This window comes from Antennarius striatus, chromosome 16 (assembly GCF_040054535.1).
Source record: "Antennarius striatus isolate MH-2024 chromosome 16, ASM4005453v1, whole genome shotgun sequence".
Classification (NCBI taxonomy): domain Eukaryota; kingdom Metazoa; phylum Chordata; class Actinopteri; order Lophiiformes; family Antennariidae; genus Antennarius; species Antennarius striatus.
In genome coordinates, this window is record NC_090791.1 from 8,379,847 (window position 1) to 8,401,331 (window position 21,485).

General features: G+C 40.0%; 1 protein-coding gene across 3 annotated transcripts; it reads right to left on the bottom strand.

The window, feature by feature from the left end:
• Positions 1-690: 690 nt before the first annotated feature.
• usp7 (ubiquitin specific peptidase 7 (herpes virus-associated)) lies at positions 691-21,061 on the bottom strand. 3 transcript variants are annotated; one of them, XM_068336183.1, is made up of 31 exons: positions 20,640-21,061; positions 17,205-17,309; positions 16,772-16,970; positions 15,070-15,208; positions 14,699-14,787; positions 14,478-14,586; positions 13,863-13,993; positions 13,566-13,620; positions 13,400-13,480; positions 12,744-12,834; positions 11,940-12,022; positions 11,399-11,508; positions 10,602-10,779; positions 10,179-10,323; positions 9,853-9,983; positions 9,202-9,336; positions 8,878-8,979; positions 7,921-8,026; positions 7,551-7,643; positions 7,378-7,445; positions 7,017-7,117; positions 6,671-6,824; positions 6,515-6,582; positions 5,710-5,818; positions 5,207-5,284; positions 5,006-5,106; positions 4,534-4,633; positions 3,685-3,804; positions 3,498-3,569; positions 3,222-3,312; positions 691-2,118 (listed from the first exon to the last, which is right to left on the bottom strand). In XM_068336183.1, the coding sequence occupies exons 1-31, from the start codon at positions 20,722-20,724 to the stop codon at positions 2,012-2,014; spliced, it is 3,336 nt and encodes a 1,111-aa protein (XP_068192284.1). In that variant the 5' UTR covers positions 20,725-21,061; the 3' UTR covers positions 691-2,011. The 3 variants fall into 3 exon arrangements, with proteins under 3 accessions (XP_068192284.1, XP_068192283.1, XP_068192282.1); XM_068336182.1 differs by having other exon boundaries at positions 10,623-10,779; positions 20,640-20,873; XM_068336181.1 differs by having other exon boundaries at positions 5,710-5,812; positions 20,640-20,873.
• Between the last annotated feature and the right edge of the window lie 424 nt (positions 21,062-21,485).

A 21,485-nucleotide genomic window follows, 5' to 3' on the forward strand; every position in this document is an offset into this window, starting at 1 on the left:
GTTTTTGTGTTGCTCTTCATCCATAACTCAGAGATAAAGAAAACCGTTACTTCTTGGAGGCCCAAAAATTCTTATTCAAGCAATTATTAAAGGAATAAGATTAATAATTTGAGGGTAGAGGGTCTTAAACCTTCATGTTTTCGTATATCTGTTTGAATATTCTCATCTCACTCCCCACCATGGAACAGGTCGGGTATAACCCTAAACATTCCTAGAACAGTGATTGGTTGCAGACTGGTACGGACAAGCAGCAGTTTTTTTTGTTTTTATAGAAAATTTTATTCAACATACATTTTCCAGCAAAAAGGCAATATACAGGAATAGTTGTCGTACACTGCTGCTACACTGAGGATTTTAAACTGGAAAAGATCAATTAAGGTGTGATTCTGCAGGTCATCTTCGTACTGCACTTTTTAACAAGACAAAACCAATGCAGTTAGTTTTGAGGAAAAAAAAAAAATCCAAATGTAACAGAAAATCAGTGGTACATCAGGAACGCAAAGAAAAACAGAAATCCTACACACAAGAAATATGGACACCTGGCTCCTTCTGTACCCAACAACAAAGGCGTGTTTCTCTTAAATTTTACACTATCATATTTTTAAATATACAATTCTTAAATGTTGTCTTCACAGAGCCAGCTATGTACTATTAGGGGATCATTCCAACTGTGCTTTAAAGTAAAAAATAAAACAATTAAAATCATAGGGCGTAAAGTGTTTCTTACAATGCTGGTTTTGTCTCTACACAATTGTCAGACCTGCGGGGCTCCAAATGTCTGCAGCTCCCTACCAGGCATAGCGCAGTTACTGCTCCCAATCACCCGAAGGCGATAGTTTCAAACAAGAAAGCAGGTGAAGGGACTAATGTTTGCATTCAGAGGAGGAATGACTGAGAAAGAAAACCACCTGAATAAATGAAGAGAAATTCCAGGGGTTTTTGTCGGTGTGTGTGTGTGTGTGTGTGTTCCATTAAAGTCACTGAGCAACTCAAAACCACAATTAAAATATACATTTGCCAGTCCTGAGAAACTTCTGACATTAGTAAGTGCCGACGTGCAAGATGAAATACAAATTACCTCCGTTTTTTTCCCATTTATTTTTTGAACAGTTGTTGTGGACTTTTATTATACAAGATCTGAAGAAAGAAACAAAATAATTTTTCTTCAAACAAAACTAAGAACTGTGTGTAAACTTAAAAATACTTTTGTTGCGCTAAAAAACAGGAGCAGAAAATATGAAGAACCACATCAGGGCAACTAACAGGATGGATGTCAGTTCAATTTTAAATAAATGATTATCTGTCTTCCCCTCTTATTTTTCTATCAATTAGTCCCTCTATCAAACTCTCCTCACAGCAGCAGGATCCCTCTTCAAACAACTCAATTTAAAAACAACCCCCAAAAACTGAAGGAAAAAAAGCCGGTGGATGGGGGCGGCGGCGGGATAACTCTAGAAGTTTGTGTTCTACTTCCTCACCCCTCTTATGTATAGCATATTAAAATCCAATTTCAAATATCCCATTTCAAACAGGCAACAAAAACAGGCAGTGAACAGGCAAGTACAGAAGCCGGGGGGAAGGGGGGGGGGGGGTGTGACAACCTGAAGAATCAAGGGCGAAAAAACAAAATAAACTAAATGAACAGTCAGGAGGTGGTTGGTGCAGTTTCTTTTGTGGATGAAGGGTAATCCATCAGCTGCAGCAAGATCAATATCGCTGAAGACATAGTGCCAGTGTAGAGCTGTAGGTGTCCAGGCGAGGTGTTAAAAGTGAACACACACACACACACACACACACACACACACACGAGCGTGCAGTCTCCCCATCTCACGGGAGTGCATACACACGCACGCACACTCGCGCGCACACGCACATGAGTGTGTGCGCGCACGCACACACACACACACACACACACACACGGTTACAGTCTGTAGTTATGGTGTTATAGTAGGTAGGGAGGAAGGCGGCGCAGGAGGAGGATGAGGAGGACGAAGAGGAAGGGCGGGCTGCTTCAGTTGTGAATCTTGATTGCTTTCTCCAGGTAGGTGTAGCGACCTCTCTTTGGAGCCTTGTTGAAATGATCCAACCCTAGCCACGGGCGCGGGTGGGACATGTTACCTGTGAGTAGAGTGGACATAAAGTCTTCATCTGCAACAGCAGTGACTAAATCTATGACAGGAATCAGCTGTAGTCGGGAACTATGTGATAAAATTGTTTTCTGTGGTACTGATGAATACTTCAGTACAAGGAAAACAACGTATACAAAACCTTTTCTCATTTACTAATGTCTCGTAGAATCTCAAGACAAGACTTGGGTTTAGAGCAGTGGTCCCCAACCTTCAGGCCGTGGGTCATTTCGTACCGGCCGCACAGAAAGAAAAAAAATAATTTACATTACTTCCGTTTTATTTATTTCGGAGTCTCAAAGATGTTTTATTTTGAAAAGTGACGTCTGTGCGGAATGATGCACAGGCGAATGCATGTGTTTGTTCCGCTTGAGAGGCCTCGGTCTTGTGACAGGATATCAACCCACACATTTAAGCGCCCACAACCGCGCCAGTGTTCTGGATTAAAGTCAAGACTGATTATCCTGCCAAAAAAGTATCGAAAACCCTGCTTCCATTTCCAACCTCCTGCCTTTGTAAAGCCGGATTTTCTGCAGCGACCGTAAAAAAAATTAAACTGCGGAGTAGATTGGATGTCCGAAACACACTTCAGGTGTCATTGTCTCTCGTTACCCCTAGACCAGAGGTCCCAAACCACTAATATTCATTATTGTAATTATTATTTGATTGACTTGTTCACCCTTTTATTGGAAATGATTGGTATTTCTCCTATGTTGAATGCACTGATTTTAAGTCCCTATATTTCCAAATAAACCTCATCAGTGCAGTCACAATCAAGTTTCTAATATAATTATTTCTTACAATTATTTCATTTACAGAAATGTTGATTATCAATTTATGAAAATAGATTTATTGTCTGTTGATGTTTGCATTTTACATGAAACCACTGCGGATGATTTATTATTAGACTACAGCTGTCCTGGCATCATTAACGACAATGAAGGCCGGTCCGTGGTGCAAAAAAGGTTGGGGATCACTGGTCTAGAGTGTAGTTTTGGTGCCATCTAGTGGCGTGTTTGTGAAGTGCAACCAAATCTCCACATTGAAAAGACTAAAATCATGTCAAGTCAATGTTGTATTAACAGCATTAATTACCTGGCTGTGGTTCAAAATCCTTCAGGTTGACCTCATACTCGTCTTCAGTGATGTACTGATGTCGACCCATCATCACAATTGCAAACTTGAACTGAGAATGAAGACATACACACAAATATTTTATGAGACGGTCTACTGATGTTAACCTGCAAAAAAACTAAATAGTCACACACTGTGTTGAATATATTGAGGACTGTTTGAAAGTTAAGATATTCAATTAATCATTTAAGCATTTCACATTATACTATTATCTTCAGCAGGACATGGACATTGTACCTTCTCAAATTCTTTCTCCTGAATTTCCAGCATGGTCTGAATCCTCCTCATCACTTCCCGAAATGACTCGCCCTGTGAAAGAAGGGAAGCAGATAGAGCATCCAGTTAATGAAGAGTAGAACTGATTATGTTATGTAGATTTATCTAATGCGTATTTTAAAAAAGAACAAATAAACACCACAAACACCTGTCTGATCTTGAGCAAGAAAGGGGTGCCAAAGGTGCCGAATACTTCCTTGTGGAAGTGAGCAACAGGGATTAGCATTTCACTACCCTGGTCCAAGTCCACCTGGTCCACAGGAATTTCCTGAGTAAAACAAAATACAAAATAAAGAATTAATTTAACTGACTTGAGAAGTGATTTAGTGGCTGCATTTTCATTGGTTAGGAAACTTTATAAAATTGTTTCCTTCAGTTGGTTTGGAGTGAGTTAACCTGGCTAGCCTACAGAAGACTTTGCTCCAATACAAAATGTACAAGTAGGAGAATACACTAGTTGGTCACAAATAGCAAATAAACTACTATAAACAGGTGCCTTGGCCATACCATGAATGGAAATTTCAAGGCTGTCCAGATGTTTATCAATTTACAAAATGGGTTTGGCTAAAATTAGTCTTTAGCCATTTCCATAAAGGTTTTGTTATGCAATAATCCAAGATGTCCATTCAACAAGGCTGATAGGAACAAATAAACTGTACAGCAGGTTCTGAAATGTGTGTTGGGCTGACTCAAAGTTAACCTGTAACAACACAAGGCAATCTAACAAATTCCATTTGTGCTATTGCTGTTATTGTTGAGGTGTGGTCAGCACAACAACACAGCAATGCCAGCTCAAGTTTATGTGCAGCAGAGCATTAGCCAGTTAACGCAACAACTGATCCACATCATTTTCAAGTAAAGCTCAAAATAATGTCAGCTGATGTGGCTGCTCGCACAAAACTGTCAGTTCGGTCGGGTGTTGAGTGAAGGAATGGCTGGGGAACAACTGCTAACAATAAAAGACAGAGGAAGGAAGAAGCTTCACATACACACTCACCTCTATTCTGAAGGTGCGGCTGGCAGCCGGAGATAAACATTCTAGGAGCTCGGCCTCCTCGTGAATCGCGATGATTTTATAGCTTACTATCTCTAAGAGTCTCAAGGGGGAGAAAGAGCAGAAACAGAGTGAGCAAATGGAGACGCAGCAGTTGATCTTTCAGTGCATGAATTCCCATTATTGTAAATTAGAAGTATGAGCTAATCTGTGCAGATTAGTGGGTGTGAGTACTGCAACACCCTGATTTAGGGGACAGTGGTATCTTTTAAGAAGGCATGGTGTCCGACAGAGGGATATGTTCTAAATGTGAAGAGGTTTGTGACAAAGTTCACAATACCAGAGTGAACAGAATTAGTTCCTTAATGTGGAAAAAAATATATAATTTTTTCTGTGCTGCATGGAAAAAAAAAATCTTTCAAGACATTTGAGTCAATTTCATGCTGTCATCTCAGATCAGACACTTATTTGATACCTAAGTTTCTCTGAGCCTTTTTCAGAGAGCTCCACTGCCTTTTTACATTCTTCCAATAGGTCTCGCACAGAGCCATGCTTGTCAGGGTAGAGGGTGATTTCCTGCAACAGACATTCACACAGTTAATGGCTCCTCTGGCAACACATAACGTGACTTATATCAAGGGACATGTTTTCTATTCATCGTGTGCGTCTGTGTTACCTCCTCTCTGAACTGGCTGTTGAGCCATATGGATTTAAAACTCCTCCTGTTCTCAAAATCTGTAATCTTCATCTTTAACTGTGGACAAAGACAGAAAATGAAATTTTGTATTCAATGAATTTTTAATTTAGTGATAGGTTTCCCCTCACGAGTTCCTTAAACTGCCAGATTTATTTATAAAGTAACACACTGGTGGAGGAAGACCAGTGCTTGGCTGATCCTGTGCTAGAAGTCTGTTTCTGACAGATTTAAACTGGCTAAGTTAGCTTGATCCTCTAAATAAAACCTAGCTTACACCATAATGAGCAGCTGTCTTGCAGGAATTTCCATTTCTTAGTGTTTGACCTAACTCTGGTGTCTTAAGTTGAAAGACATAGTTAAAAGGTGAAAACAAGACAGGAATTGCTACATTTTTTGCATTAGAAAAAAAAAAATTATGAAAGAACACCAAAAATGTGCTAAACCAAAATCCTATGCATCCAGAGCCGACGAGGCTTTCCTACCTGCTGGTAGTACAGCTTCTTGGGCTGCCGAGGTTTGAAGAATTGCAGCAGGTCCCGCAGTGTTCCCTCATAGTTGTGTCTGAGAGGATTCCCTGGACCGTCCCTGTACCTGGCCACCACACCACCAGGCATGGGGGGAGGATGACGAGGGGGGGGGATAAAGATGACACCAAAGGAGAAACAGGGTGGAAAAAGAGTTGAAGGAGGAGAAAAAACAGTAGACAATAAGAGAATTGAAAAGAGGTAAACAGGAAGAGATGAGAAAATTCAGAGTGATGAAGAGGAATGGAAATAAAGAGAGGGTGACAGCAGGGAGGCATAGTGGGAGGATTTCAAGGAAAAAACAAAGACAGGTGGGGGGGGACAGGTTACGCAACATTTCTACTGACAACTGCAAGAAATCAATGCATATATAAAGTTTTTGGTCTGACATATCGTGTGAGCTTAGCCAGTCTACTGACTGAATGTCTTTTGTCATCCAAACAGGAAGGTATGAGAAAAGATCAACTGCTCCATACCAGCTCTCTGTGACATTAATTGGCTGGCATCAGTCCCCAGCACAGCTGTAGCTCAGCCGTGAGTCAATCCTTAGAATTCATGCCCTTTTTTATGTTTAAACTCTGTGTGAAGCAACACGTTATCAGAAGAGTGCTGTGTTTATTCCTCCTGAACTGGAATGCTGCAGACAGGTAAGTGTAGTGAAGTGTATATGACTACCTTATGCACTCTTCAGTTATCATATCTAGATCATATGGAATCATCACTTGTTATATGTAGGTATGCATATTTGAAACAAGCCTCCTACCCCTGTGACTTAAAGAACTGCAGCAGCATGGGATCCGTGTTCAACCTCTGCGCTACTGTTTTGGCCACCTGACAGACAGACAATGCATACATTAGGAATTTATCTCTAATTACAACAGCAGAACCTAGATTTAGATCATAAACATTCGATACATACCTGAAAATAATTCATGCGGTTAGACAGCGTGACCACAAAGCCTGGGTCGTTGTGAATGGTCTTGTCACAGAATATGACGTCCACACGGTGGTAGAGATCCCGAAAATAGTCCTTGGCTGTAGGCAGCTCGCTGCTATCGTTTTCTGGGTCGTCCCTGCGTGGATGGAGGAAGGTTTGGTAACTGGTTGAATTGTGGCACAAAATGTGTAATACAAAGCAGCCAAAGATGTGACCAGGGGATGGATGAAATCATAACCTTAACCCTAAACTCAGCCTTTCCTCACTGGGATTTAACAGTTGGCTGTTACTACATGCAAGCTACACATATTAAATTAAGTAGTCTTACTTCTGGAAGACAATGATGTCCCCGTCCATGAGCTCATCCAGGGCCTTGTCTAGAGAGACGTCATAGTCCTGTATCCGCTCGGTTAGATTGGGCTTTACTTCCTGTAACACAAAAAAGCATGATAGGAAATGCCGTGACATTTTGTAAGGGTAACGCGAACACTCAGAGCTTCAGAGGGTTAAAATGTGGGGAAACGGGATGCTACAAAAGTCAGTGAAGAATGGTGCACAGAGCTTATTAGGCACAGCATTTGTGTCATAAGAGCATGACAACACTTGCATGTGAAGCAGCTGCAAAAGAATGAAAGAAGGAATAAAAGACAAGACTATTCCAGCAAGTGAGAGCTGCATAAATATCTCACCTCATAGAGGATAAGGCTAGTTTCCTGCTGAAACCCTGCTCTGTCACACATGACTGTCAGAAGGTCTCCTGGTCACAGGGAGAAAAGCACAAAAGAAGCATGACATTACCTTCATTTCAAAGCATCTTCAACTATGACTGCGGTTAAAAATAGACTGAGTTGCAACCACTTACTTATTTTGCAGGATATAGGTGTGTAGATATGTCCACAATAATTTAAGCTTCTGGTTTTGGGGTCATACATCTTCAAGAATAACATGACATCATCTAAAATAAAAAGAAAAAAGTTACTCTTCAAAAAGTAACTGATGAAAACACTACTAAAACGTACATGTCTGATAAATTGCTAAAAACTTAATACAACCTGCGTCAAAATCTTTCAAAACTGAAATGGTTTTGATTTGCAGGTCTGTGAAACATAGCTTCCTAAACGTTAACATTAACAGTTCAGAGTCCCAACCCTGCCCCTTTGAAGCAGAATCTATTGTAATTCAGTTACAATCTATCTGAGCCAGATGAGGGCTGGTCGATGGCTGAGACTTACGATCTTTGTCAAACTTGGGTAACGTTGCCCCGCTGGCTGCCAACTCTGGATCCACCGTCTCCAGGAATATTGTCCAAGGGTTCTCGTTGTCACTTAAGTCAATCATCTGACAAAAAAACACATTTCACAAATGAGTAGAACATATGCTCCTGGGGTGCAGCGTACATATGGGCTTAAACTGCGTATCCATCAACCTTGGGTAGTGATGGATCAAAATAGATCCGGTTTCCCGACAGCTGATGTAAAGACAAAAACACACCCACAGACGTTTTGTTTTTGTTGCAACAATCTCAAAACAAGATTTTGCTTGGATTCCAAAACTTCATTTCAAACAATACACAGGTGAAAATTTCAAAATAAAGTCATGAAAATTTTCGACAGCATTGTGTCTAAATATACCAGGATCAGTGTATAATTTTATTTTCTCTTAAAATTACTTCTTCTTGCCATTATGGTACTGAACAAATATTAAAATAGGCCTTAAGGGATGAAAGATGTGCGTCAGAGCACTCAATTTGCAATTCAAGCAAGTATTGTTGAATTCGAGAAAAAAAAAAAAACTAAAAAATTCTGCCATAACAGGTATTTTTAAAACTCATCTCACTCATCAAACTCTTCAACAACTGTTAAGGCTCTGAACATTAAACAATTAAGAAAAAAGTTTGACTCATTTCCTGTCTGCCGACTATTTGATGATCAACTAATTGCTTCAACTCAACTCTCAATAATGAATAATGTGAGATAAAACTAAAAGGTTCCTTTAAGATTCTCTGGAGGTATTGTGTGCTGGAATAACCCCTATAATGGACGCACAGTAAAAATGGCACATGATCACAGGGAAAAACATTTAAATAAAACCAAACAATTCATAAAAATATTTCCAAAATTATCACTGGACCAGAGATACCTGCACATAACTACACAGGTCACTCCAGATTTTAAAAACTAAACACTTACCGACTTGTTGCAGTCTGCCTCATAATCGAGCATGGCAGGTCGTTTGGTTCCGTTGCTGCGAGCCTGCATGGGCCACAGCCTCATCTGGTCCTGCGGGAAACCCTTCAGCAATTAAAGAAAGGGTGCAAAATAAAGGAAGTAGATTAGAAACCACAGGTATGAGTAGCATGAAAGCCAAGTCATTGTGGTTTCACTATGTTAACACAAACTGGACACAACATGTGTTACCATCTAGCTTTATACACACACACACACACACACACACACACACACACACACACACACACACACACACACACACACACACACACGCTTAAGTCTCACCATGGTCTGGGAAAGGTTCTGCACAAACTCTTGCAGTGTCGAACTCTTCAGGACTTTGAAGACCGTGTACTTCACCTTCTCCTCATCGTACATGTCATTGCCTTGATGACCACAGAACTGGTCCTCTGTCACCATCTGTCCAGAGGAAGACAGCAAGTGTGACAAAAGTTTTAGTGTTCGGTGTTGGTCAAAGGACAAAAACGTGATGCCTCAAATATGTTTTTACTTCATCCACTTGACAGTGTTATGTTAGAGTGAAAGCATCAAATGGCTGGTACACTACTGAGTAGCCGCCCAAGTTTGAACGCACAATAATCCATAGCCGCAATTCTCTCAATGTAAGCATTGCAAAAAAGAAAACACTCCTAGCAATACATGTTTTTGGCTACTGGTGCCCCTCTGCAATTAAACTGCTGTTCAGGTTTCTAGTTATTCTGGAAATTTTTAAACTTTATAAATTCAGCACAAAAGTTTCCAGAGTAGGTTTTCAATATGTACAGTATTTTGCACACTATGACTTGAATTTTCTCAAAAACCGACCGTGAGCCTTATAGTCCAGTACGACTTACGGTGCACAAAATACTGTGTTTTCAAACCTGCAGATCATTACAGCCCCTCAAGTGCTCTTAAACAGCAGTCCTACGTTCCTACCTGGACCTGCATATACAGATGTGCCTCTTGACGCTCCTTTCTCTTCTGTGCCTCCACTCTTTTTTCCTCCTGCAAACGCTCCACCAGCTGCTGGGGAATGTCCACGTCAGTCATTGGCTGGAGAACCTCACCTGTGATCAGCAAAGAAATGTAAGTGACAATGATACTGTAGAAATATAGTAACAGCTTCACTCGCTATAGGATCAGAGACAAACTACCTGGGTAACTTTAAGACAAACTTTCATCCATTTTCAGGACAATCACTCCAGCAGTAGCTCTTGTTAATACTTGCCAAATAGGGAAATGGACATGAGCGTGTTACTTACTGAGCTTCGACTCGCGGATGTAAACCAACATATACGCATTGGTGCAATGACGCACTGACAGGTCGTCATCATGGCCGCCATAGTTGTGTTCTATGGCTTCTTCCTTCGTACACCTTGACACCACATCATCATCAAACTTACACCACTGGACGGGAGATACAAAAAAATCACACAATTGATTACGGAAACCATTTTCATCAAAATCTAATTTATAGTAGTAAAAATTAGAATTTTAATCTTTCTCTTCTCTCAGGTGCTCTACTCATTAACTGTACACTGCACTAATTTTTGATACATAACATTAGGACAGATGACAGTAAGAGAAGTTTAGCTGCAACATTTTTTTCAGTATTAACAAGCAGTGCAGAAAAACCTAACCAACAATTGTTGTGTGAAAGGTGCATAAAAAAAATGTTTTCTCACTATTGGTTCCTTGACACTCACTTTGCCGTCTCCTTTTGGGTTAAGATAGACGACGTAGTGACCGCCATGGTTGTCGCCGCTGTGCACAAGCACTGCGTGCAGAATGTAGTTGGCCGGGTCCTTGGAGTCTGGCTTCTGGAGAAATTCATCCAGGGGCAATTGATCTGGAAACTCAAACCTATAGAGAGAAAAGGGGGGGAGAGAGGAGATGCATTAAAGATGGTGAGAAAGCAGCAGTGGAGTGGGAAGATAAAGAATGAAAATGGATTTTGAAAAAATATCAAGTGTCAAATATTAAGATGAAAATAAACATTTATAATATAAAGACAGAGAGAAAGCAGGGCTTTATTATATAAGAAGATAAGTTGAAAACCTTTGGGGGGCAGGTACTGGTGACAACATTTCAAGGGTGACTCACAGCCCTCTGAGATGCTACAGGGGAAATTACTTCCTCTGGATGACTACATGTGTGTTCAAGGTGTCAAATTGTCCTCACAGACAGTCAGAGCACCAAATAGCTCCAAGAAAGCTTTACAGAGAATGACACGTCCAACAGAAAGAAAGCTCACTTTCTCACTGTTTTAGTCCAGTAGGTCAGGGTATCCCGTTCAAAAAGAGCATCAGCTCAAGAGCTGTTTCTGAAAATTTATCACTACCACAGATGGAATCACCACGGACCAGAGAGCCACTAAAGTAATACCTGTGTACCAACCACTGACGCACTGCGTGAAAATGGTAAAGAGAAAGTCTATGTCAATGTGTGAGAGTGAAGGGTCTGATGGGATTGCTCTACCTACCTGTCATTAATTTTGATGTTTTGGTCGGTCTGTGGGTCGTACATAAACCGCATCAGCTGCAGATGAAGGATTGGAGGGAAGGTAAGGAACTTCACTCCCTTTTCTGCTTCCTGCAACACACGAACAAATATCCCATTGACATTTCACTGTTAATCCTCAATGTTTGCAGCAAGACTCCTTATTTTAACCAGACTAAAATCTTGTAATGCACCCCAAAAATATATTTTTTAATTAAGGTGCCATCTGTTTTTTGGTACCATTTTAACCAAACTACCTGGCTATATCCCAGAAGTTTTCTGTAAATTTGTGTTCTGAATTCATGGATGACTTTTGAAAATGCCTGATCTTTCTTTTAAAGGAAACATTACACTTTGCTATGACTTAGTGACAGAACGAAAAATATATTTGGTTTCAAATGAGATTTTAACAGTAAATTCAATGGAATATTATACAGGAAATTTGTAAAAATCAAGCTAAATGATACAATAAACTCATCGTGACAGATATGTACAAGTTTGGATTTGGTCAACATTGAGCTTACCTGCAAGCCATGCTCTCCTGCATCATATTTGTTGTCTCCATCCAACTGTTCAGTTGCAACATAATCTTTGAATGAGTCAAAGACTGGAAATAAACAGAAACCACAGGTTAAAAAAAGAAAAAAAAATATGAAGATAGCCCGATGGGTAAGACTAGCAGCATTTAAAAACATACATACTGAATTTGTAGCTCAGGTTCACATTTTTTTTACATGGTCCAAGATTTGTTAGAACAGGTCAGTCTCTTGGTAATCCAATCAAACCAATATTCATATTAATGAATAGTTATTGATAGCGCTATTGTTCTTGACATGTAACATGTGCTTTAGACAGCACTCATACTTGTTTTAAATTTTATCTACGGACGATATGTCTGCTGCCTCCTACACTGAGATGAAACGTGATTGCATTGTTATTCTCTGTACCGTTCTCTGAAATGAGATACTTTCTATGAAGCATTGTCTTATTTGAATTATATCCATGCTCGTCAATTCACTACAAAGGTAGGGTAACATGAGAAAGGCACTGACTGCAGCTAAGGAGGCAAACACAGGCACTGCGTTAGCTACGCATTTCAAAATTACTCAGAAATACAGAGTAAAAATAAAGCAACATCAATTTAAACAAACGGAAGTCATTTCCATAAAAAATTTGCAGTATTTTTTGCACTAGAAGCCGCACCTAAAAGTCTTTAATTTTCTCAAAATCCGACAGTGAGTCTTATAGTTCAGAAAATACTGTACTGATGCGAGAGACATTGCTAAATTGTTTGACAAAGCCATGAAGTTGTCAAAGCAGCTACTCACTGTTCTTTTTTCCTTTAATGCTCAGCTGGATGTCATAGTAGTCCTCTATCCGTTCTGACCGGTAGTCCACATGTTTACACTGAATATATGACTGGAAAGTAACACACACACAGGTCAGATTTCATGATGCAGTTGGCAATGATCTACAAGGCAGTAATACAATAATAGATATAATAATAACTAAATTGTAACGTAAAATGGCTATTCTCTAATGACGGGTTGATAACTTTGAGTGTTTTGTCTAAACACCCTGAAATGATGTCACATTAATACAAAAAACTGATATTCTTGTTGAATATTGTTGAACTTGACAACATTTGAACTTGACAACATTTTGCAGCTTCATAAACCAATGTGATTGGAAATAACGGGACTGAAGAGGGGCCGCGGTCTGTTTTAAATGAATTTTTAAATGCAAAGTTGGGTTTTTCTCCAAGCGACTGGGAGCCGGCCAGCTGCTGTTGCTCTGTAGCATATAAAAAAAAATATGGACGAGAGCCATTTAACCTCATGCCATTTTATTTTTTCCAGGCTACATCAGATATAAAGTCAGACAACTCAAAACTGTCCTGGCATTACACTACACGTATGACTGAAACTTTTTACTTAAAAAAGACTTCTTGGGATCAGACAGCGAAGAAACAAAGAAAACATACCACCATCTTTCCTCTGAACAGCTTAGGGATTGTTCCCTCAACACATGTGCCTTTCATTTTGTTTTCCACATTGTCCAGAAGCTGGAACACACATAATAAGTCCACAGTCATTGACCACACCCACATTCACACAACACTGCTTTTAAAAAAAGCTGACAGGACTCACCACTCTGCACAGCTCCTGGACATCATGTTGCATGAAGCTATCTAGTGTCTCCCATCTTCACCCCCGACCCAAAAAACAAACAAACACCTTAGTTAGACTCAGTACACACAGAAAATGAAACAACTGTTCTACAGTGCAGTTTGAATAACTTTCTGGTATAAATCAGGAGTTCGGTGTAATGTCATGTATCAAGGAAAGTGGGTGAAATTCATGCAACCACAACACAATTTTAATGAGTTCATTCCTGGCACATGTACCAACATTTCAAAAAAAGAAAAATGTAATCAATTTATCTACCCGAAGGACTTTGTTAGTTTCTTTGTGCCGACAGGTTTGTCGCTGTGTTGCAACTCATAGAAAACTCTCTGCAGAGCCAGAGGAACACTCTTAGATGAGTCGTCTCCCTCCGTGGGCATCATGTACACCGCCTGGGAACAGAGTCACAAAGATTGGCATGGAAATGAGCGTTTTTGACAATTACATTTTGAAACTAATGTATTTTACCATTATGTCGAAACATTTCCTATGACCAAAAGAAATTCACATCCATACAGTTCCCAGAAAAGGACATGAAACAATCATGAGACAATACTGAATTACAAAGCTTGAAATCAGTTGATCGTGTAAGGAGTAGCTGTAGAAGAACACTAGAAACAAAGTTGACACTCTAGGGAGGGAGCATTACTACGTACTAATACATGGCACATGTACATTTTGAATTACAGTTAGTGTTTGGTCAAAAAACCCCAAAAAACAAAACAAAAAACCCCCCCCAAAAAAAACAAAAACAGACAAACCCGAAATGAAATGCTTGTGTCCACATTTACACATGAAATACCCATTGTTACCGGTTCAGCTTAAGTAAATCTTAAATCAGACACCAAGGTAGGCCACACAAATATAAATCCTTACCCGCCGTAGCTGGTTGGTGAAGAAGAGGGTCTGTAGCAAGCTATTCATGTAGCAAGTAGCACCCTGGTTCTTCAGTCCAACATAGCCTGTATGTTTCTTTGAGTCCCAACTGATTTTAAAATGAAAAGTAATGTTAGGACTACAGTTCATAAATCCCCAACAGGGAAATTAAATTTGGAGATATTGTATAAAACCCAAAAGAAAGAAAAAAGGCTCCATACGCCACTCCATGTGGTGCGTCTGCCTGGACGTAGACTTCGAAGGTGACTTTGTCGTCATCGATGAAGCCCCTCTCTGGATCAGTCACATCCTGAAACGCATTTCCATCAAGAGTTGCTATCATCAGGAATGATTAATACTGCTTTGGTACATTTTTATTGAGAACCAAAAAAAAAATCTAATTCTGCTGTGCAAATATCAAACATCATTTTCTAGACACGAGTACACAAAAGATGTTTAATCACTGTTTACTATCTGCTCTACCAGCCTCCTCATCACAAAGACAGTTTCACAGGTGGTTCTCATCCGCTTAAAAAAAGAAAAAAACCCTCCTTGATAATGTTTTTAAAATGAAACAGGTTTCTGAACTCACACTCCAGGACATAAAGTTGGAGAAACCCCAGTCATTCTCTTTGTGGAAGAACAAGTGACTGATCCTGCGGCTGAAGGACTTCTCATCGTCTTTGTAGTTGATGATTTTCAGCATGGCCTGTGCGTGGCATGACCATGACCTAAAAAACAGAAGCCAATAAATATTTTACAGACATGTCACATGTTCACAGACGAATATTTTTGTTACCAAATCTAAAAACCTACTTTTGGATAAATTCAAATTTATTACTACATTACTATAAAGGAATAGAAAACATTGCATTATCAGGATTTATTACTGTATCTCTAATGGACGACAAAACAAACATATAGCAAACAATGTCCTGATTAAGCAAGTTAACACAATACGAATTACAGTGTGACGCGTCTTAAACAGACAACTTCAGTTGTTGCTGTATCTTAGTGGTTTTTTCTGTATTATGTTAAGTGTTTGACCGGATTTACAGGACAGGATTGCATTCTGTATTGAAACCAAAGAGACATCTCAGAATACTTTCAGTCTTTGAATTTGACAGTTTCTATCAATTTGATTCAGGACAACTTGTTTCATTGTTGAGAATAAAACAAACGTGATTTAATATCTTAACTGCCTGTGACAAGGTGCTGCTGGTGATTACTTGTACAAGAAATACACTTGGCACACTCAACAAAGCATTATCAAGCACAAAATAAAGCCACACATTTGCATGCTGTTCGTGTTACAGTAGAGCCCACCCACCCGACCTGTGAGGTGGAAACATGGCCGCCGTGTGCCGCCACCACTGCAGAAACTAAAACTTAATATGGGTGCGAGTGAGATGTATTTTGCAAATTATTAACAGAATTTAAATAAAACTTAATCTGATGAAATCAAAGTTTTAAAACCAGTTGTAAATCGGAAATGGATTGCTATGCCCATCCCTCTTTAGTTCACACCTTGTAATAAAACATCCCTAAATCATTATCTGTAATCACTCTGACAAGTGACTTCTCTATCTCACAGGTCAAACAACTAATCAGACTTCTGAGCCATTATAATATTTTGGAAGATTGTTCTATGATCCATCAAAGTCCAGATTCAAGTTGAGCTCTCTGAATGTGCAGGTCTGGACACAATTTAAACACCACATGAGCACATTATAACTGTCAAGAAAAATTACAGTACAGTATTCTTAACAAGTCTTGGTGGGAGCATTAATATCAGTATTTACATTTTGATAACATTTTTATCTGAACTGCATGTACATCAATTTACAGAGGAAATGTCTTAGCATTACAGAAAGCAGAAATCACTCAATTCTGACCGAAGGTTGTAATTTGAAAAACATGGATGGGTGGGCAGAGGGGCAATTTATACAAACACCTCTACGCAAATACTTCACAAGTATATACTGTATGTCATAAGCTTTTAGTCTGGTCCAACATTCTGACTTTATCCGAGTTCAGATTGTATATTTTAAGTTTAAAGCAGCAAATACAGTGAGTTGGAAAACAGCAGATGTCACAATTTAACATTTTTTTTATTAAATAAATGCAAATGCATGGATGGGAACATCAGATTAGTTCCAGATGGTTTCAAAAAATGTGTTACTTCAAAAAACTGTTAAATTTACTGTTATCAGGGACATGCGATTAGTGTGTGTACCAAGACCATTCAGTTTTCAAGTGTGTGCCTGTGTATCTGCAATATCAAAGACACCTACGTTGAGTCGGACTCTGCATTGCACTGCAGAAAGAAGCCCACACTCTTTTGGTGTGGTCGATCTGGATAGAAGCGTGGCATCACCATTATCTTCCAAGGAAGATTCCGAACAAAGCAGGACGGGCTGAGCACTGACTCGCTCAAGCGGCTGAAGCGTTCCACTACAAAGCGGAAAGTCGCCTCTGACCGCCAACTGGTGTCTGGAAAGATGGAGGAGGAAGGTGTGAAGTTAAATGAAGTACGGCTTCCCTCTACCTTTCATTGACATGACCGGTTTTAAACAGTCAGGTGACATGAAAAAAGATTCCATAACTAATGTGGGACTGATATGTTACACACTCAAACCGAGTTGCTTACAGAAAGGCATTACAAATGTCCAAAAAAGTTTCAAAAAAGTGAAAGTAGTTTGTATTTTATAGACACATTATTCTCACCGTCCTCCATGTCCTCCTCTGTGTTGTTGTGCCCATCTGCCATGGCCATGTTACCATTGATCACTGGGTTGGTGGGAATTCTTGGAGGGTCATCTGTGTCCCCAGCTGTAAAAAAAATGGACATAATAAAATACAACACTATGGAAAGTCAAATTTTTACGATAGGAGGATCTGGCTTCAGAAGCAACCAGCAAACTCTGACCTGAGCAGGTTAGCAACAAAGAAATAAAAATGTTTATAATTATTCTCTCAAGATAACTACAGTTATTTTAAAAGGATCCACTCAGTATCCACCACTGAGCCCACAAGTTTATTTGGTTAGATAACTTCAGAACTTATGACTTCTTTATTTTGGGAACCTGCAAATTTACAAATAAACAAACCTCAAACTAATTTTCTCAACATGCTTTTGTTTCATCTTTTGGTTAGGGAAATCTGACAAATCGAGATCTTGACAGTTCTATTTTGTAAGCTGCTTTGGATACAGGAGCAGGGCAGACAAATGATTGTGTAGGCAATTAACATTTAAAGTATGAAAAACAGCAACAAAGTTGGACTTCCGTTTAAAAGAGTAATTCTACTTGCTCCTGCTTTTATCTCTTGAATCTTCGAAAAGGGATCCTTCTCTAATATAATTCACTCAAAAAACAGATGTGGGTCAATGACAAGTCAACTTTCCTGGCTCATGTGTGAGGGGTGAACTCAAACTAGATAGAGAGGCTCTGTGCCTGTTTATACAGTGGGCACACGACAAAGATCAAGTAACATCACAGTATGTTGGATAATTACAGACACAATGCAGGACCAGGCTGCAAGTTATTGCTCAAACAACAATAAGTGCACAGACGACAACAATTATGATGGACAAAAAATGACCCTCGACACACAGGCCTATCTATCAAAACACACCAATGACGGAAGGGAAACAATAAGTGGAACCGCTAATACATGGAACTGCTCCTGTGATGAGTGATGCTGCAGGTCATTATGAGAGAAACAGCAGCACTGATACAGTCTGTCATATTTGTGATGTATCAATCACTGAGAATCTTTTTTCAGTGTTGCACAAAACGGGAACAGTGATTTAAATTGCTTGTGTACCTTTTACTACTGGCAAAATCCATTAAGCCATTTTTTTGCATCAAACTAAACCAAGTTGTGTATCTTTGCTATATGAATTTTGACTGAAATATAAATTGTGAAATACCATGGGACGAAAATTTTTTTGTTAAATTAAACCTTATACTATATGAAGATCTTTGTCCATCTTGATTTATTGGGGGGAATTGGGTCGTACAACAAAGATGTTTCAGAAAAAGTATTTTTAGTCACAATTAGCTTGCCTAACCTGTCTTATTTTCGAATGCCATCACTGGCATACATGACAGTATATTGTGGGGAAGCATCGAGCCTGGCATCAAAGCAATGTAGCTCAGTTAATTGGAAAGCTAATAACTGGATAAAACATTTGTGTACTGGGTTATAACCCCAAACTAACCCTTTGAAGATTAATATCATAATTTAGCTTTTATGTTGTTATTGTCTTTGTAAGGCAACATCCAAGACATTGATATTAAGGGTTGAGATGTCTACTAAGTGAACCTTTCACTTTTCTTAAAAAAATAAGAATTTCAGAAAAAATGCCAATGCCACTTTAGAGGAGTACCTCTAAATGTTTGTGTTCCCATAGTTATTCCATAAAAACAGGTACATATTCTGTGAAACAGTAATAAGCAACAATATGAGAACAGATAAAGTAACTGTGGCCAATTGACGCAGTGATACTGGGGATACTACCCTGAGCTCAGCCAGTTAATTCATAGTAGACAGGAAAAAACTTAAAGATTGTGTTAGGGTGTGTGCAATGTTTAACTGACGCTTGTTGAGCACTTACAGATGTGGCCCTGACTCCAAACCTGAGTAACAAAAACACGGATCATTAAAAATGGCGAGCTCCATGCCGTTTGGTCCTCAATACAATGAAGCAGCAAATCCCCGCGCTGCCCTAGTGCGGGCCTTACTTGCCGCAGCGGCGATTACCGTTACTTGCCAACACTGCCACACGATTCATACAACACCGTCATATATTAGCTAATGGATTGAAAAATAACTACACCCGGTAATAAAATAAATTCTGTACTTCAAATCATTGTCTGCTCTATATGAATGACTGAACTCATTACACAGATCAATTTAGCAAATCACGATTGACGCATCTGTGTTAGCTCCCCGGCTATCTGGCCAGAAGTACCACTAGTATTATGTGGCCGTAATTAGCTAACTTTAGCTGGGTCTGCGGTACCTGCTACTGCCATAGAACAAATGTTAGAGAGGAAAATATTTGGATAGCTGTTCCAGTGTAGCTGTTGTAAGACAGATGCAAGGGGAAATCTATTATGAGCGCCCGGAATTGCAACATTAACGCATTAGATGAGTCGATCGTCGCAAAATACAGGCCACCATTTTGGAACGCTACACACCCCCTCCGTTAGCGTTAGCTTAACAGCTAACTAGCATGCTAGCCAACGACTAAACCTGAAGTGGGCCTTCTGAGCTAATTGAGTAGCTTTACAATTAGCTGGTCTGTTAGCAACGTACATTACATTTTAGCAGCTTCATGATTGCCCTGGTTGTATTAATGTAACATTTACCCGGAAGTACAATAAACACATTGAAAACAAACGAAATGGGATGAAATGTTTGATTTATTACATTGGAACCAACTTAGCAATGATTTCGCGTGTGACGTTAATAGGCCTCCATTTAAAACCTCGAACAGACCAGAAACGCTGCCAACATGCTTATTAAGTTAGAAAGTGTAGCATAACACAACCGACTATGTTTCAAAATACAGCTACTACATTGACAGCAACTGTCAATGAAGTCAGAGAAGATAAATCAATGTTCCTAGCGGTGGTTCCATGTTATTTACAGGGCAAACAACCATACTGTTTACAAACATTTGGGTCATTAAAAATCTGTCGGACTACAATTCTGTGAATTTGCAGATTCTATATGCAGTAAAAAAACAACAACACCTGAATACTTGTTCTCGCAAACGTCTGTGAAAATTACTTACGTTTACTTGGAAATGTGACGACCAATTCGAATGAATGATTTGTGTGGCTAAAATTTCAACAGCCTATATCAACAACTTGTAAATGCTATTATCAAGTAATTGAATATCACAGCCATGTGGAAAAATACAATCTCAAGTTTGCTTATAACGCAGAATGAGGTCAGCTCAACACAAGTATGCTGCAACAGACGCGCAATCAGCAAAAAAAAAAACCCCACTTGGCTAACAGAGCTAGCATCTGGCCTTCGTGTTTACTATAAACCTGAGCACAACTTGTACAAATAAAACAATGCATTTCAAGCAACTGCGATATTAAGAAGAAATACTCGTTCATCCTTCACGGGATCGTGGCTTACCTTCCATCTCCATGTCCTCCGGCTCGCTGAGTTGCTGCTCGCCGGCTTTCTGTTGTTGCTGCTGCGTGTGGTGATGGTGGTTCATGTTGGCTGTTGTTGTGGTGGTTGTGTTGCTGGGCTCCCGGGTATCTTTGTTACCCTCGACCTTCTCCAGGGTCGGCTCAGCGGGGAACCGGGTTCGGGATAGCTGGTGAGGTGTGGTAGGAAGCGGAGATGGGGTACACAGGTCGAGCCTCGGTGGCCGGGCCTGCTCTGTTGCGACCTCGGCCTTGTCCGCTGTCAGCGCCGGGGAATGAGGAGGGGAGGTCGGTGGGGGAGCGGGTAAAGAAACGCGGACGTATTTGCTCGCTATTCGCCCAATCTCGGCGCTTTTAGTGGATGCGACTCGCTGGTTGACGGCGGGGGTGGGATAGATGGACCTGGGCTCCTAGAAAGGAGGCCCGTTAAAATTAGCTAATTCAATCCGGCTTTACCCCGGGAAATGTGGGGTAATAAGACAGCGCACCACACGACCTGCACCGAATGGAACAAACACCCTGCTCAAAGCTAAGTTAGCGTTAAGCTACCTGACGCTAGGCAGCCAACTGCAGATATAGAAACAACAATAATGAAAATAAAAGCACATTTGATACGGATACAGAATCAACAACTTTGCCTGCGATATTCCCAGTCCGTGTGCTCCTCCGATTGTCCCTCGTCTGGGGGAGAGCGGAGGAAAAAGCTATCCATTCAAAGCAGTTTCCAATATGGAATTCTCAAGTGTTGATTTGGAAGTTCACGGAGACGAGTTGCCACAGACCGAAATAAAGTGATCTCCCCAAACTGTCCCTAATACGGTAAACGACT